General features: G+C 39.9%; 1 protein-coding gene across 4 annotated transcripts in view; it reads left to right on the top strand.

The window, feature by feature from the left end:
• The window catches only part of LIN9 (lin-9 DREAM MuvB core complex component), an 80,182-nt gene that overhangs the window by 59,494 nt on the left and 2,658 nt on the right, over positions 1 to 18,030 (top strand). For all 4 annotated transcript variants that reach the window (XM_041761604.1, XM_041761512.1, XM_041761693.1 and 1 more), the window contains one exon: positions 13,427 to 13,552. In XM_041761604.1, coding sequence (XP_041617538.1) covers positions 13,427 to 13,552 — 126 coding nt within the window. The remainder of the gene's footprint in view (positions 1 to 13,426; positions 13,553 to 18,030) is intronic.

Genomic DNA, 18,030 nt, shown 5'->3' with positions numbered 1-18,030 from the left:
CACCATCTCCCTCTGCTCCTTTTCAGGCTTTCTCTCTCTCTCTCTCTCTCTCTCTCTCTCTCTCTCTGCCTCAAATAAATAAAAAATAAAATCTAAGAAAAAAAGATTCTTCTAGAGAACAGAAGAAAAGGAACAGTTTCCAATTCATTTTATAATGCTTGAATAATTTGATATCCAAACCTAACAAGATGCTACAAAAGAATTAGTAGTCAGCCTCATTCATGAACATAGATGCAAGAATCCTAAACAAATTATTAACGAATAGGAATGTGATATGTATGTTAAAAAATACATCAGGGGGCCTGGCTGGCTCAGGCAATTAAGCATCTGCCTTCAGCTCAGGTCATGATCTTGGGGTCCTGGGATCAAGCCCCACATCAGGCTCCCTGCTAAGCGGGAAGTCTACTTCTCCCTCCCTTTTGCCTTTGTCCCTGTTCATGCTTTCTCTCTCTCTTTATCTTGAATAAATAAATAAAATCTTTTTTAAAAATGTATGCTGCAAGGGAGGAGCAGGCCAGTCAACAGAGACAAAGGCCTTGAAACTCCGGGGTTTTGAGCTTACATCAATTTTTTCTTTTGGGTGAGTCCTAAGGACACAACATCTAGTGACAGGCCTGGATTATATAATAATTACCCAACTGTATTTAAAATGCCTACACCTGGTAGGAAACCACACATTATTGCTATTCTAGAGGTACAGGTCAGATGAGGACAGGTGGCTTTCTGTACAACACTTTCTGCAAGTACAGCACTTAACTCTTCCTCTGCCAGGATGTTGTCACTGCACACCAACTGCGAGATGGGTGGACTGGGGTGGTCCATGGGCAGTTGCTCCCTGTCAGGATGTCTGAGGTCCATCCTCTTGTCACTCATGCCTAACTTTCGCCTAACAGAGTGATCTAAATATCGAGAAGTTCCTCCATTAGTTAGATTGACAGGAAAATTTAATATGGATAGGGTATTTCCCATGTTCTGTTAATGGCAGATTAACAGAACATAGCAGACTTAACAAAATGGCAAAATTCATGTAGCATTAAAACATTACTTGAAGAGGACGCCTGGTTGGCTCTGCAGTGGAGAGTCAGCCTTCGGCTTGGGGCATGTTCCTGGGATCTGCGATCGAATTCTGCATCGGGCTTCATGTGGGGAGCCTGCTTCTCCCTCTGCCTGTGTCTCTCATTAATAAATAAATAAATCAAGGGATCCCTGAGTAGCTCAGCGGTTTGGTGCCTGCCTTTGGCCTGGGGCGCGATCCTGGAGTCCCAGGATCGAGTCCCGCGTTGGGCTCCCGGCGTGGAGCCTGCTTCTCCCTCTGCCTGTGTCTCTGCCTCTCTCTCTCTCTCTCTCTCTCTCTCTCTCTATCATGAATGAATGAATAAATGAATAAATAAATAAATAAATAAATCTTTAAAAATAAATAAATCTTTAAAAAAAAAACTTACTTGAACTAGGAAGTCTGATGATGCTGAAACAAAATATGAAACTTCCACAGGCATAAAAAAGTTGAAATAGACAGCAATTGATTTTAGGAGATCTCCAAGTTGTCATAAATCAACAACCTTCTACTTATGTTAATACCTTGACTGAGTATTACAATGCAAAGCACTCAACATTTAATAAAATAATTCCAACTGGTTAGGTAATAAAATATTTAAGACACACATACTCAGGATACCTGGCTGGCTCAGTCAGAAGAGTGTGCAACTCTTGATTTCAGGCTCGTATGTTTGAGCCCCACATTGGGTGTGGAGGTTACTAAATAATCTTTAAAACATAAAATATAAAACAAAATACACATGCTCATATTTTCAGACAACAGGAGGAAAAATGTACCACGATATTTTTTCTCCTATCAAGGCCCTATCATTTGAACACAAACCTGGAAGCGCTCCAGTGGCTCAGTTGGTGAAGTATCTTGTCTTTGGCTCAGGTCATGATTTCAGGGTCCTGGGTTGGAGCCCCACATCCGGCTCCCTGCTCAGTGGGGAGTCTGCTTCTCTCTCTACCTGCTGCTCCCCCTGCTGGTGCTCTCTCTGTGACAAACAGAAAAAAAGAATCTAAACATAAACTTGGAATTCAGGTTTACAGGATAAGAACAAGACAAGAAGTATCAGATTACTGTAGAATAATGTTTGTTTCCCAAAGGAGGAAAAGCATAAATAACATGTTTACTTGGTGAGAGAGCTGAAATTTAAATTGTTTAAAGTAGCAGGTAAAATGAATACTATTGCAAATTATGTTATTTTTGAAGAGATGCTTGTAACTAGTGGTATCAGAAGTATGTTCAGGAGTGTTTTTGATACCTGTATTTATTACAAACAAATGGTGGGGCAGGATGGATTTATATTCAAAGTACCTCCTTTGTATTACACGTAACAAACCATACTTTTAAGTGAAATAATCAAAAAAAGGGAAATAGGTGTATGATACATGATTTGGGGATTAGTTGTAGAATGTAAACAAAATGTTGCAAGTATCTTTAGAGACTGTACCAGTTCTATTATATTGATGTAATATATGTACAGTGCCTTGTAGAGTGGTAAAAATCGAATGCTATCTTTTTTTTAAAGATTTTGTTTATTTATTAGAGTGAGCACAAGAAGGAAGAGGGGCAGAGGGAGAGGGTGAAGCCGACTCCCCACTGAGCAGGGAGGGAGCCTGATGCAGGGCTCAGTCCCAGGACCCTGGGACCACAACCTGAGCTGAAGGCAGATGTTTAACAGACTGAGCCACCCAGGTACCCCCAAATGCTGTCTTATCATCTTCACACAGCTGTTACTCATCCTATTTTCTGTATTACTTGTAAATTGGAATTTTACGGAGTATTTCAGGGACAAATACAAATTATTCAACTTGGACAGCCCAGGTGGCTCAGTGGTTTAGCACCCCTTTCAGCCCAGGGAGTGGTCCTGGAGACCCGAGATCAAGTCCCACATCCGGCTCCCAGCATGGAGCCTACTTCTCCCTCTGCCTATGTCTCTGCTTCTCTCTCTTTCTCTCTGTGTCTCTCATGAATAAATAAATAAAATCTTAAAAAAAACTATTCAATTTAATTCCTTCTTTGCAGAAGAATTCCAGATATTATAATGTGAGATTTTATTTTTTAATATCTTGAGACCTAATATTTTAAAAAACTTTCAGAAATACAGCAGTTGTTTCAGATTTATGAATTATAAGTTTTCTGGGTATATATTCCATTTATTCCTTATGACTTTTTTCCTTATTTTTCTATGAAGCTTCAGGTTAATGACTTGAAACTAACTGAACGTTTACATGGCTAACCCCTCGTGTATTTAGCAACAAGGAGGAGTAATTTTATCTACCTTATCCCCATCTAGCCTCTGCCCTAACATATATGTAATTTAATTTAATTTAATTTAATTTTGAAGCTGAAAACTAATTTATATTCTATTTTTACCAAATGTCCTGATTAGTTTACTGTTTCTCACCTCAAAGGACTGGACGTATTATTTTGTTCAAAGTTTATTTTCTTATGGACTTTTTTTTTTAATTTTTTTATGATAGTCACAGAGAGAGAGGCAGAGACATAGGCAGAGGGAGAAGCAGGCTCCGTGCACCAGGAGCCCAATGTGGGATTCGATCCCGGGTCTCCAGGATCGCGCCCTGGGCCAAAGGCAGGCGCCAAACCTCTGCGCTACCCAGGGATCCCCTTCTTATGGAATTTACAAAAAAAAATAAAATATTGGTCTGATAAAGTCTCCTTTAAATTTGGAAAGCTTAAAAAAAATAATAAATTTGGAAAGCTTGTTTATCTCATACTTTACTCAGGAAAAGCAAACTAAAACCAAAGTAGTCAAACTATGAAATCAGATGTTCAAACTTTCTATTTGTAAAGTGAAAGGGAAAAATTACTTTATATTAAAATGCTTAGTCACTTTTATAATCCAACAAGGACAAATTTCTCAGTCATACCCCTGAGAAATTTTTATGGAGTTTAACGAAAGTTAAAGCTTTGAGCAACCTGTTGTAAGTCAAATTATATAGTATATTAAAATCAGTGAAAATGTGAGTTTATTCATTTCAATATGCCCTTTCTATTTTGAATATCTTAAAAATACACATACAGAATGTTCACAAATTAATAGAGCATATGGAATTTATTAAAATAGGTTTGAATTGCTTCAGCACTATATAAAAGCAGATATTAAACCAATCATCTCTAATAATTACTTTCCCACTTGAAAATGTGTCTTGTCATACCTGGAGATTAGTAATAATTCAAGAGGAGAAGGGATCTATCCCCGAGAATTCGGTCTCAATTAACCATGTTTAAAATCTCATATTAGGGTTTTCTGGGTAATAGACTCTCTGTGCTTCTTCCTTCTGCCCTGTCCTGTTGTAAGTTGGTTTTCTTGCCCAAAATATGTTGTCAGAATTATCCTTGTCATGTTTTTAGTCCTCTTTTATTTGGATCTCTGCAGGAACCTGCTTACTAGTAAACCAGTCTTCAAAATAGAGTCCATTTTGTATGTTACACTCAACCTGTACGTGGCAGTCTAAAACAGACTAGTTGATTATAGGAATATTGGTAGGAAAGCATGTTCAATTATAGTAAATATTTAAAAGGCCAGGTTTCTTTTTTTATAACAGCTTTTTATTTTTTTTAAGATTTATTTATTTGTTCGAGAGAGTGATCAGGAAGAGGAAAACAAGCAGATTCCCTGCTGAGTGGGGACCCCAATGCGAGGCTCAGTCTCAGTACCCTGAGATCACAACCTGAGCCAAAAATCAAAAGTCAGATGCCCAACCAGCTAACCTACCCAGGTGCCCCTATAACAGCTTTATTGAGACATTGGTCATATTCATTTGTCATGAATAAATAAATAAAAATCTTTTTTAAGAATTTAAAGATTTTATTTATTCATGAGAGACACAGAGACAGGCAGAGACACAGGCAGAGGGAGAAGCAGGCTCCCTACAGGGAGCCCAGTGCAAGACTAGATCCCAGGACCCCCGGATCACTCCCTGAGCCAAAGGCAGATGCTCAACCACTGAGCCACCTGGGTGCCCCAAAACACAGATTTTGATGCAGTTTTCTTTTTATCTGTTTGCAAAGTAGATAAGCTTGTAATAATGTGTGTTATTAACTACAAAATCGCCTTAGATATTTGTTTAAAAGACTAGCAGGTAAGGGGCGCCTGGGTGGTTCAGTAGGTTAAGCATCCAACTCTTGATTTTGGCTCAAGTCATGATCTTGCCGTCATGAGACCAAGCCCTGCCTTGGGCTCTGTGTTGAGCATGGGGCCTGCTTGAGATTCTCTCCCTTTCCCTCTTCCTCTGCTTGCCCATGCTTTCTCTCTCTCTCTCTCTCTTCATTTCTCTCTCTCTTCTCTCAAAATTAAATGAATAAATAAAGACTAGCAGGTAAAAAGCTCTTGAAGATAATAATTTATTAATAAGAATTTTTTTTTTTTTTAGATTTTGTATTTATTCATAGAGACAGAGAGAGAGAGAGAGGCAGAGACACAGGCAGAGGGAGAAGCAGGCATCATACAGAGAGCCTGATATGGGACTCGATCCAGGGTCTCCAGGACCACGCTCTGGGCTGCAGGCGGCGCTAAACCACTGCGCCACCGGGGCTGCCCTAATAAGAAAATTTTTAATGTGATTTACCATGTTAAGAGTGTAAAGAGGGATCTCTGGGTGGCTCAGTGGTTTAGTGCCTGCCTTCGGCCCAGGGTGTGGTCCTGGAGTCCCAGGATCCAGTCCCGCATCGGGCTCTCTGTGTGGAGCCTGCTTTTCTCTCTGCCTGTGTCTCTGCCTCTCTCTCTGTCTCTCATGAATAAATAAAATCTTTAAAAAAAAAAAAAAAAAAAGAGTGTAAAGAGAATCCACAAGAGCATCTCAGTAGTTGCAAAAAAAAAAAAAAAATTACATAATTAAGCATCCCTTCATGGTGGAATAATAAATACTCTTATCACACTAGGAATAATTAAGATCAAGATCCCTTAATCTGACAGGGAATATTTATCAGACTACTTATAGCAAATGTTATACTTACTAGTGAAGTGTTAAAAAATTTCTCTTTAGGGACACATGACTGGTTTAGTCTGTAGAGCATGTGACTCTTGATCTCAGAGTTGTGAGTTCGAGTCCCATATTGGGCATACAGCTTATTTAAAAAAATTTTTTTTCTCTTTAAAAATGAAAATGAGATATGAAAGCCTACTATCATAATTGCTATTCAGTAGTATAGTGGAGATTCTAGTCAGTGTAATAAAGCAAAAAATTTATAAAGATTGGAAAGGAAGAAATAAAACCAATTTGTTTTATTCACTGATGATGTATTTGTATACCTAGAAAATCTAAAAGAATCTTCAGATAAATTATTAGAATTAGTGAGTTTAACAAAATTGCTAGATTAAAGATTAGTTTTTTTAAAAAGCAGTTATGTTTCCATATATCAGTAATAAGTAGCTAGAAAAATTAAATAAATAAATAAAATTTTCTAAAAAGTAAAGAAAAAATATATACCTTGATGTAAATCTAACATGTATTAAACTTCTATATAGAAAACTAAAAAAAAAAAAAAAAAACCTAAAATGTTGAGAGAAATTAAAGAAGACTTAAATAAAAAGATATATTCATGACTTCAGGCATAATGTTGCAAAGGTGTCCATTTTCCCCCAATTTATCTATAGGTGATTGAATGTAATCTCAGAGTCCTAATCCATCTGTGCACATACACATGCATGTGTTAAGTTTGTGCAAATTGACAAGCTGATTCTAAAATGTATGTGGAACTACAAAGAGCTAGGATCTCCAAGGTACTCTTTTTTTTTTTTTTTTTTTTTAATTTACTTATTCATGAGAGACACAGAGAGAGAGAGGCAGAGACCTAGGCAGAGGGAGAAGCAGGCTCCATGCAGGGAGCCCAATACGGACCTCGATTCCAGGACCACAGGATCACCCCCTTAGCCAAAGGCAGACGCTCAACTGCTGAGCCACCCAGGCGCTCCCAAGGTATTCTTGAAGAAGAGCAAGGTGGAATGACTTCTTGTCCTGGAGATTGGTACTCTTACAAAGCTAGAGCATTCATGTGTGTGCTGCTGGCACAACATAGACACATAGCCCATGGAACAGAATAGAGATCCCAGGAATAGACGTTCACATGTGTGGACACTTGTTCAATGACAAAAGTAGTTCTTCAGAGTAATGAGGAAAGAAAGGTTTTTGAAATAATGGTGCTGTGCTCGCTTCAGCAGCATACTGAAATAATGGTACTGAGTCAACTGGGTATCAATATAGCAGGGGTGGGGTCCCTGCCTCACTTGAAAAATGACCAGTATTACATTTTTTTAAAGATTATATATTTTTTAAAGTAATGTCTACATCCAACATGAGGTTCAAACTCACAATCTTGAGATCAAGAGTTGCATGCCTCTCTGAATGAGCCACCCAGGAACCCCAAAAATTATTGGTATTTTAGATCTAAATGTGAAAGGCAAAATGTAAAACTTCTAGAAGATAATATAGGAGAATATTAGGACCTTAGGGTAGAAGTCTTTAAATGAGATCAGTAGAGTATAGAACACAATAACCGTAGAGGAAAAGATTGATACATTGAACTACATTGAAATTATGAACCTCTGTTCATGAAAAAAATACAACTATAAGAAAATAAAAGGCAAACCACAGAATGGAAAGAAATGCTTACAGCACATATAATTGACCGAAAGCTTACATCTAGAATATATAAAGAACTGTAAGTCAATAGGAAAAAGATAGGCAGGGGGCCTGGGTGGCTCAGTGGTTGGGTGACTGCCTTCGGCTCAGGGTGTGATCCTGGGGTGTCAGGATCAAGTCCTGCAGCAGGCTCCCCATTAGGAGCCTGCTTCTCCCTCTGCCTGTGTCTCTGCCTCTGTGTTTCTCATGAATAAACAAATAAAATCTTAAAAGAAAAATATAAGCAACCTAATAGAAAACAGGAAAGAGAATTAAAGAGATACTTTTTAAAAAGAGGATATTCAGATGTACAAAAAAATTGTGATAAGGTACCCAGCCTCATTCATAATAGGGAAAATGCAGATTAATACCACAAAGAGATACCACTCAAACCCTCTAAAAGTGGCTAATATTCAAACACTTAAAATATCAAAGATTGGAACATTTGTGAAGCAGCCAGAACTTTCTTATTCCATCACTTTGGGAACCTCTTTGGCTCTGTCTACCAAAATTAAACATGTTGGGTACCTGAGTACAAAATGTCCTAGCAGCACTGTTCATATTAGCCAAGAACTAACTACATGCAGTCCTATTGCCCAACAACAAATGGAACCAGTAGAATAACTGAATATTTCTACAAAAGAATACTGTACCACAATGAATGAACTAAATGGATACACACAACCATGTGGATGAATTCCACAGTGTTAATTGAAAGAAGTGAGGAAGAAAAGTATATACTATATAATTACATTTTACATTAATTTCAAAAGTCAAACTATGATGTTTGATATCAAAGTACGGTTGCTTTGGAGAGAAAAGAGAGATTTGTAAGGTGACACATGGAGGCTTCTGAAGGGTTAGCAGGGTTCTTTTGATATGGGTAGATTTTCCCCATGACTTCCCCAACTTTGTTGAGGTATAATTGGTGCACATACATTTAAAATGTATGGTTTGATCAGATATATGTGTGTGTCCATATACACATACACACCCATGAAACCATCACCACAGACTAGATTACAAGTATTTCTGCTTTCTCCCCTCCTCACCAGATTTCCCCAAGCCCTTTATAATCTATTCCTCCATCTATTCCAGGCTCCCAGCAACCACTGATGTGCCTGCTGTCATCACAGATTAGTTTACATTTTGTAGAATTGCACATAAATGGAATCATACTGTATATATGCTTTTTTGCCTGTCATCTTTCTTTTTTCTTAAGGATTGTATTTATTTCTTTGTTTATGAGAGACAGAGAGAGAGAGAGGCAGAGACATAGGCAGAGGGAGAAGCAGGTTCCATGCAGGGAGCCTGATGTGGGACTCGATCCCAGGATTCTGGGATCACGCCCTGAGCCAAAGGCAAACGCTCAACCACTGAGCTACCCAGGTGTCCCTTTTGCCTGTCATCTTTCATTTGGTATAATGATTTGGATTCATCCACTTAGTTGTGTGTCCCACAGTGCATGCAACATACCATAATTCTTTTTTATTGCTGAGCAGTAGTACCACATCATATGGACGTACCACAAAATCCATTTTCCTGTTGAGGGACATTTGGATTGTTTACATTTTTTAGCTATTACAAAGAAAATTGGACATTTGTGTGCAAGTCTTTACATGGACAGATGATTTCATTTCTCTTAGGTCATATGGTACATGAAGGTGTTTAACTTTTTAAGAACCATTGGTTTTGGGGTTTGTTTGGGTTTTTTTAGGTTTTATTTATTTGAGAGTGAGAGAGAGCACAAGCAAGGTGAGGGGCAGAGGACTAGCATCCAAAATCTATACAGAACTTATCAAATTTAACACCCAAAGAACAAATTATCCAGTCAAGAAATGGGCAGAAGACATGAACAGACAGTTCTTCAAAGAGGACAGAAAATGGCCAACAGACACATGAAAAAATGCTCAACATCACTTGCATCAGGGAAGTACAAATCAAAACACACAATGAGATACCACCTCACACCAGTCAGAATGGCTACAATGAACAAGTCAGGAAACAACAGGTGTTGGCAAGAATGCAGAGAAGTGGAGACACTCTTCTGCTGTTGGTAGGAATGCAAGCTGGTACAGCCACTCTGGAAAACATTGCGGAGGTTCCTCAAAAAGTTGAAAATAGAACTACCCTATGACTCAGCAATTGTACTACTGGGTATTTACCTCAAAGATACAGATGCAGTGATTTGAAGGGGCATGTGCATCCCAATATTTATAGCATCAATGTCCACCATAGCCAAACTATGGAAAGAGCTCAATGTCTATCAATGAATGAATGGATAAAGATGTGATACACACACACACACACACACACACACAATGGAATACTAAGCCATCAAAAAAAAAAAAGAAATCTTGCCATTTGCAATGACATGGATGGAACTAGGGGATATTATACTAAGTAAAGTAAGTCAGAGAAAGGCAATTATCTTAATGATCTCACTGATAATGTGGAGTTAAAGAAACAAAACAGGATCTTAGGGGAAGAGAGGAAAAAATAAGATGAAATCAGGGAGACAAACCATAAGAGACTTTTAATCATAGGAAACAAACTGAGGGTCGCTGGAAGGGGGAGTGGTGACAGGACAGGGTCACTGGGTGATGGACGTTAAGGAGGGCACGTGATGTAATGAACACTGGGTGTTCTGTAAGACTGATGAATCACTGAATTCTACCTCTGAAACCAATAATATGTTATATGTTAATTGGATTTAAATAATTTTTTTTTTAATTAGGCTGCTGGCCCAACATGGAGCTTGAACTCATGACCTTGAGATCAAGAGTCACATGCTTTATGGGCTGAGCCAGCCAGGCGCCCCTATGTACATTTTGATATATATATATATATATAGTCCTCATGTGTCTTTATTTAAGTACCTCATATATATGTTGAAGACAGAAATTAAGGATCGAGGCCTTTAACACCTTGTAGTGAATTCTGTGCTAAAACATACGGAGCCTTATAGCCTTAGGGCACCTGAGGGGGGTAGAGTTGGTTAAGGGTCTGACTCTTGGTTTCAGTTCAGGTTGTGATCGCAGGGTCATAGAATCAAGCCTCCTGTCGGACTCCATGATCCAGAGTCTGTTTGAGACTCCCCTCTCCCTCTGCCCCTACCCCCCACACTTGTTCTTTCTCTCTCTCTGAAATAAATAAATCTTGGGGGGGGGAAAGATACGGAGCCTTTAATAATTTTGATTTTGATTAACTAGTTCTGAATTTGCCAAAATATATACTTACCTTTAAGAAGGGGAAAAAAAAAAAAGAAGGAAATAGGTCGGGATGCCTGGGTGGCTCAGCAGTTGAGCATCTGCCTTTGGCTCAGGGCGTGATCCCAGGGTTCCAGGATCAAGTCCCACATCGGGCTCCCTGCGAGGAGCCTGCTTCTCTCTCTGCCTATGTCTCTGCCTTCTGTCTGTATCTCTCATGGATAAATAAATAAAATCTAAAAAAGAAAAAGAAACTTCTTTAAAAAATAAAAAAGGGGGGGGACTAGGTCAAGTGTTTGGTGAAACTATGTCATGGGTAAATCCCCAAGCCAACCCAAGGAGATGAAGTTAAATATACTGTGTCCTCTTTATCCTTGCATTTTTATTAAAGATAAAAATGGCTGTTCATTGGGACCTGGGTGGCTCAACTGTTGAGCATCTGCCTTTGGCTCAGGGCATGATCCCAGGGCTCCAGGATGGAGTCCCACATTAGGCTTCCTCCATGGAGCCTGCTTCTCCCTCTGCCTATGTCTCTGCCTCTCTCTGTTGATTGATAGATAGATGATAGATAGATAGATAGATAGATAGATAGATAGATAGATAGATAGATAGATAAAAATATTTTTTAAAATACTGGGTGTTCAAATAGTACTGTGGGCTTAACTGCACAAATCTGAAGTTCAGGAAGGGGAAACCGTTTAGGAGGCACCAGTGGTAAACTGAGTTAGACGCCTTTATGTGATTCCAGGGTCAGCCCTGGAGTGTGCTCCTACCCTGCTCTTCCAGCAGGATTCTGACCCGCACAGCCTGCCTTGGGATCCTGCATGCTTACCACTCACTGGGATGCACGGGCCTCAGATTCCTCCGTATATAAAACGGGGATAAGTACAGCCCCCTTCCTATGGGTTTGTTGTGAAGTCAGTGAGATCCCGTTTAACACCTAGAACAGTGTCTGACACATCGATCTCCAGTCCCTATATGCGTGTTAGCCATCTCCATCTTCATCATCAACACATTATTGACGGTGTGTGTTGGTAAACAACTCATCAGCTTCCTTCCGCCTCCGTTTTCTCTTACGTCAAATGACAGGGTTGAGTGGATGATCGCTGAGGCTTGTGTCAGCTCACACCATTATAATTGTGTGATGTGCACCACCTGTAAGTGGCTTCCGGGCCGCTCCCTGTCCTTCACTGTGCTGCCCAGATGGAGAGGTTGTGCCTCCCAGGGACAGGAGGGGCTGCTTCTGGGAAACCCTCTGGAGGAGAAGAGGTGACTGCATGTGGCCTGACTGGAGCGTCTTGTTGCAGCATCTGCGCTGGGGTGGGATGGGTGGTGTATTTATTGGAGCCACTGTGGAGCAAGGATGGGTGATGGGACCAAAGTCCACCAAGGCCCGCACTTACTGATGGCAAGCACATCAGAGTGATGGCCATGGTGATAACAGTTAACACTTACTGAGCATTCTCTGTGTGGGCAGGTGCTGTCCTCTTAGGTTGGTATTCTCATTACCCCCTTTTTACAGATGAGGAAATTGAGCACAGGAAGTTAGGGAGCTTGGGATCCCTGGGTGGCACAGCATTTTGGTGCTTGCCTTTGGCCCGGGGCGCGATCCTGGAGACCCGGGATCGAGTCACGTCGGGCTCCCGGTGCATGGAGCCTGCTTCTCCCTCTGCCTATGTCTCTGCCTCTCTCTCTCTCTCTCTGTGACTATCATAAATAAATAAATAAATAAATAAATAAATAAATAAATAAATAAATAAATAAAAATTTTTTTTAAAAAAGGGAAGTTAGGGAGCTCACTTATGGCCACGCAGCTAGAAGGTGGCAGAGTTAGGAGTTGAACCTCCGTTTGTAATTCTTGCACTCATGCGCTTAACCATTACACTACACGCAGTCGATTCCAGGCAGGGAGTAATGCAGTTTCAATAACTACTTCAGATGAGTATATTCAGGCTTTTATGTTCTGTTTTGAAAAATGGCAAGCTTATGAGAAAGTTGGAAGACTCCTATAAGGAAAAAGTATGCAGATTCAACACTTCTGCATGTAATCTCTTTCTCTAGTGATCTCCTTTAGGAAAAAGTAAATGGCAGACATTGTGATGCTCCTAAGGATGTCTCCTAAATGACAATAATACTGTTGTCACACACAAGAAGTAGAACATTGAGTACAGATAATTTTATTTTATTTGAGTACAGATAATTTTAATAAACTTCTGTTTGTTTTGGACATATCAGATCTGTTAGATCATTGAAAGTGCCCTGCTGAAAAAAAAATCCTTATGAGGGGCACCTGGGCAGCTCAGCACTTAAGCATCAAACTCTTGATTTTAGCACAGGTCATGCTCTCAGGGTCGTGAGATCAAGCCCCGAGCTGGGCTCCTTGCTGACATCTGTTTAGGATTCTCCCTCTCCCTCTACCACTTCCCCTTCTGTATGCTCTCTCTCTTTCTCTCTCTCTCGTTCTCACTCTCACTCTCTCAAAAAAAAAAAAAAAATCCTTCTCAAAATCTGACTTATTTTTTTTCTTATAGAAATCCTATTCCATGCCCATTGGCATTGAATTTCAGCGGAGATATGCAACGATTGTTCTGGAGCTGGAGCAACTCAACAAAGACCTCAACAAAGTTTTGCACAAAGTTCAACAATACTGCTATGAGGTAGGTGAGCTTTGCATAAAGTCCAACAGGATGGTATGAATTTCCCCTGAGGGCCTTTGCCCACCCCTCTTTTATTTGAAGCTAAATAGTTTCACATTTTAGAAAACTCAAACTAAAGCAGCATTATTATAAGGTCCTTTAGTATAACCATATTTTACTCCATTTTTACTCATTACAGCATCAGCATCTGAGTGCTTTACACACAGCAAGCTCTTGACTCTGTTGACTTTTGTTTCAATTACAAATGGTATACCTCTTGAAAAAAAAACTTTAGAAAAATCCAGAAAAATGATTACTCTTAAACTCTTAATTCCACTGTCCTTAAAACTGCATTTTGGTTTATTTCCCCTAGTTTTTTTTTTAATATATATGCCCTTTTTCTCACAAAGTTATGGTCATGCTGTGTATATAATTTTGTTTCCTTCTTCTTTAGACTTTACATTAGAACTATAGATTCTTGAACTTCAAATATGTAGAGCATAGGGTTATTTGTGAATTATTATCATGTACATGAAATTATATATAGGAACGCAGTTCAATGATTTCACCTAAAATTTGATTTTCTTAAAACAAAATAAGAATTAAATGATTGCGATGAGTTTAGAATGCTCCAGCACTTGCATTTTTAGAGGTTTAATGTTTCCAGTGAGCCACCTCAATTTATGAAATGAGGCTCTTCAGCAGCTCTTTATGACTCTAGCTTCCTAGTTAAGTCCCAGAGATCTGCCACCAGCCATGTTATCAATCCCCCTGCCTTGAACTGAGGGAAATGAACTGTGGTTGCTGCTAACTAAACTCTGAGGATATTTTGATCATTCCTCTACCCATCTATTATAATTTTTTTTTTATTTTCCTGGTAGTTGCCACCCACATAGCAATAAGTGTTACCCTAGCAAATCGATTTCCCCCTCCAGACTAGCAACTAACCCATGAGAGACACAAACCAAGCAATCTAAGACAGCATATAACAAAGCTGACGACACATGTAGAAATGGGCTGCTCATCAATCTTTTTGTGTAATTGCAGTATATACACAAGGTCTGTTGTGATAGGCTCATTTTCCAATGAAGTAAAATGATTTAATTTTTACAAAGCTCTTGGGGAAGTACAATATTGATTTTATTTTTTAAAGATTTATTAATTTGAGAAAGAGCATGCATGCATAAGCAGGGGTGGGGAGGGGGAAAAAGGGAGAGAGAATCCCAAGGAGACTCCCTACTAAGCATGGAGCCTAATACAGGGCTCGATCCCACAACCCTGAGATCACAATCTGAGCCAAAACCAAGAGTCAGATGCTTAACTGACTGAGCCACCCAGGTGCCCCTACAATACTGATTTTAAAATAAAAGCAGGAAAAAATAAAAATAAAATAAATAAATAAATAAAATAAAATAAAATAAAAGCAGGGATCCCTGGGTGGCTCAGTGGTTTGGAGCCTGCCTTCGGCCCAGAGTGTGATCCTGGAGTCCCGGGATCAAGTCCCACATCGGGCTCCCTGCATGGAGCCTGCTTCTCCCTCTGCCTGTGTCTCTGCCTCTCTCTGTGTCTCTCGTGAATAAATAAATAAAATCTTTATATATATATATATATATATATATATATATATATATATATATATATATATATATATATATATAAAATCAGAGAATACTATTATTAAGCAGTTCTGTTCCTAATATATATACCAAATACATATGTGAACTTGTATTTACCAAAAGATATGCATTAGAATGTTCATAGCCCCTAAAAACAATTTAAAATTTTTTTGAAGTATTAGAGACAAGGTTATTCATTGCAGCATTCCTGGAAATTGCCAAATATTAGGAAAAACATAAATGCCCATACATAGAGAATTGGCTGAATAACTTAGGGTACGTTCACGCCATGGAGTGCCTTGCTGCTGTAAGAATGAACGAGGAAGCTCTCTCTATTTCCTGATACGGAGTGATTTCCAGGATATATTAAGTAAAAAAGTATATATTTTAAGTGTTACCCTTGGAGAAAAGAGAAATATGTAAAAATAAAATTAACACATAACTGCTTAAGTTTTTGAGAATGAACACAGGAAGGATAAACTAGAACTAACTTGGGGGTGGGGCAGCTATTGGGGAGTGAGGGGGAGTGACATTTCTCTGAGTGTGTATTTCCTCAACAAATACAGATGAACTCTAAAATGGAATATAAATAGAAATAAATGAACCCAACTCTATGTCAGAGGAATGACATAAACACTAAAGGAGACAAAAATGAATCCAAATGACCTAAACTTAGTATTTTTAGACCTTAAGTCTGAGAGTAAATCGAACTTTAAATAAACATTGACCTCTGGTTAGTAAGGTTTTTGCTCCTGGTGATGTGGATTCACAGTCCTAAAACTCTGCATTCCAGGATGGAGTAAATGAGAAACTAAGTATATTGTGGACCAGGGAGGTCTGCTCTCTCGCCTCTGGAGGAGGCAGCTCTGAAGAAGGGGAGACTACGACAAACCCCATGGTGTTGGCTCAGAATAGGAGACTTGGGGGATCCCTGGGTGGCGCAGCGGTTTGGCGCCTGCCTTTGGCCCAGGGCGCGATCCTGGAGACCCAGGATCGAATCCCACATCGGGCTCCCGGTGCATGGAGCCTGCTTCTCCCTCTGCCTATGTCTCTGCCTCTCTCTCTCTCTGATGACTATCATAAATAAATAAAAATTAAAAAAAAAAGAATAGGAGACTTGGTCTGACTCCAAGGTTCATTTTCTTTCTGGGACACAGATACAAGTGTGTATGTATGTGTATAGGCACATGCCGAGAGAGCCCAGAAGCACACACCCTGATGGCAGTGAGCACCCCCAACACCCCATCTTGGCTTTCAAATGCTGCTCTCCAATAAAAATGAAGCAGAGTTTGAAAAAGAGACTGATCCCAGAGCCTGAGCAGAGAAGGTTGAGGAACCCCAGGCCATGTTGCTGTGCCCCCAGGTTAAGGTAATGTGTCCAGTGGAACCAGCTAGACAGAGTGGGTCCCCACTGACTAGATCTGGGGCATTGTGGGCTTCAGCATAAGTAAGTATGCTTGGAGATGACAGCCTTTTGAATAAAGTAAGAATCCATGAGTCCTTACTAACATTCACTAAGTAACCAGTGAACTTTTAAGGAAAACTTCTTAGTGTAAAATATCAGCTAGTAACTGTAGAAGGAATGATAGGAGTGAGACGAAGGGCGTCTGGGAGCCATCACCCTAATAACCAGTAACATCAAGACCCATGGTAACCTAGCAGATAAATGTGTGATGGCAAGGAGCCTCCAAATCTTTCTTCACAAGTGCTTACTCATTACAAAGGGGAGGATCCTGTTCAGGTTGGGGAGGTGGATCTGGCCAGCACCCGACTGGCTCAACCACGTGGTAAGAGGTAGCACTGCCCATACCGGGGCAGATCGACATCAGGTGCCTCCTGACCATGATGCCCTGAGCAAGAACTCAGCATCACTCTTAACGGTGTTCCTCCCCAAAAATGTATAACTTCAATGTAATCATGAGGAAACACACACCCATGTTGAGGGACAGCATACAACATAACTGACTGGTACTCTTCCAAAATATCAGGGTCACAAAAGAGGAACTGTTCCAGAATAAAGAAATCTACAGAGACATGGCAACCAGATGTTTTCAGGAGGGAGAGCTATGTGTAGGACACTGTTGGGATGGTTGATGGAACGTGCATGTGCCCTGTTAGGAGATGGTCTTCGGGCACCTGGTGGACTCAGGTGGTGAAGTGTCTGTCTTTGGTTCAGGTTATGATCCTGGGGTCCTAGGATCAAGTGCCGCATAGGGCTCATTGCTCAGCAGGGAGTCTGCTTCTCCCTCTCCCTCTCTCTTCCCTTCCCCGCTTATGCTCTCTTTCTCTCTGCCAAATAAGTTGTTGTTGTTTTTTTTAAGATTTTATTTATTTATTCATGAGAGACACACAGAGAGAGAGAGAGAGAGAGGCAGAGACACAGAAAGAGGGAGAAGCAGGCTCCATGCAGGGAGCCCAACACGGGACTCGATCCCAGGACCCCAGGATCACACCCTGGGCCGAAGGCAGATGCTAAACCACTGAGCCACCCAGGGATCCCCTAAATAAATTTTTAAAAAGAAGAATATGGTCTTCTATTAGTGATAAATTTCCCGATTGTAACAGTTGCCCTGTGGTTATGTGAGAGAATATCCTTGTACTTAGGAAATGCAAGCTGGAGTAATTTAGGGGTAAAGAGGCACAGTGTTTGGAGCTTATTCTCAAAGAGCCTAGGGGAAGACATTATATCTATGACACGGAGGGAGAGCAAATACTGCCACACAGAATAAACCATAATCAGTGAATCTGGATAAAAGGTTTCAAGATACTTTTGTTCTGTTCCTTTTTAGAAGTTTGAAATTATATCAAAATTAAAGGTTGCCAAAAATATAAAACAAATCAAGAAAAGAAAACTGTTGGAGAAAATCACTTCTAAGGTCGGGG

The sequence above is a fragment of the Vulpes lagopus genome, chromosome 1 (assembly GCF_018345385.1).
Source record: "Vulpes lagopus strain Blue_001 chromosome 1, ASM1834538v1, whole genome shotgun sequence".
Taxonomy (NCBI): Eukaryota; Metazoa; Chordata; class Mammalia; order Carnivora; family Canidae; genus Vulpes; species Vulpes lagopus.
Note: the sequence above shows the minus strand (reverse complement) of the source record. Positions and strands in the feature narration are given on the sequence as shown.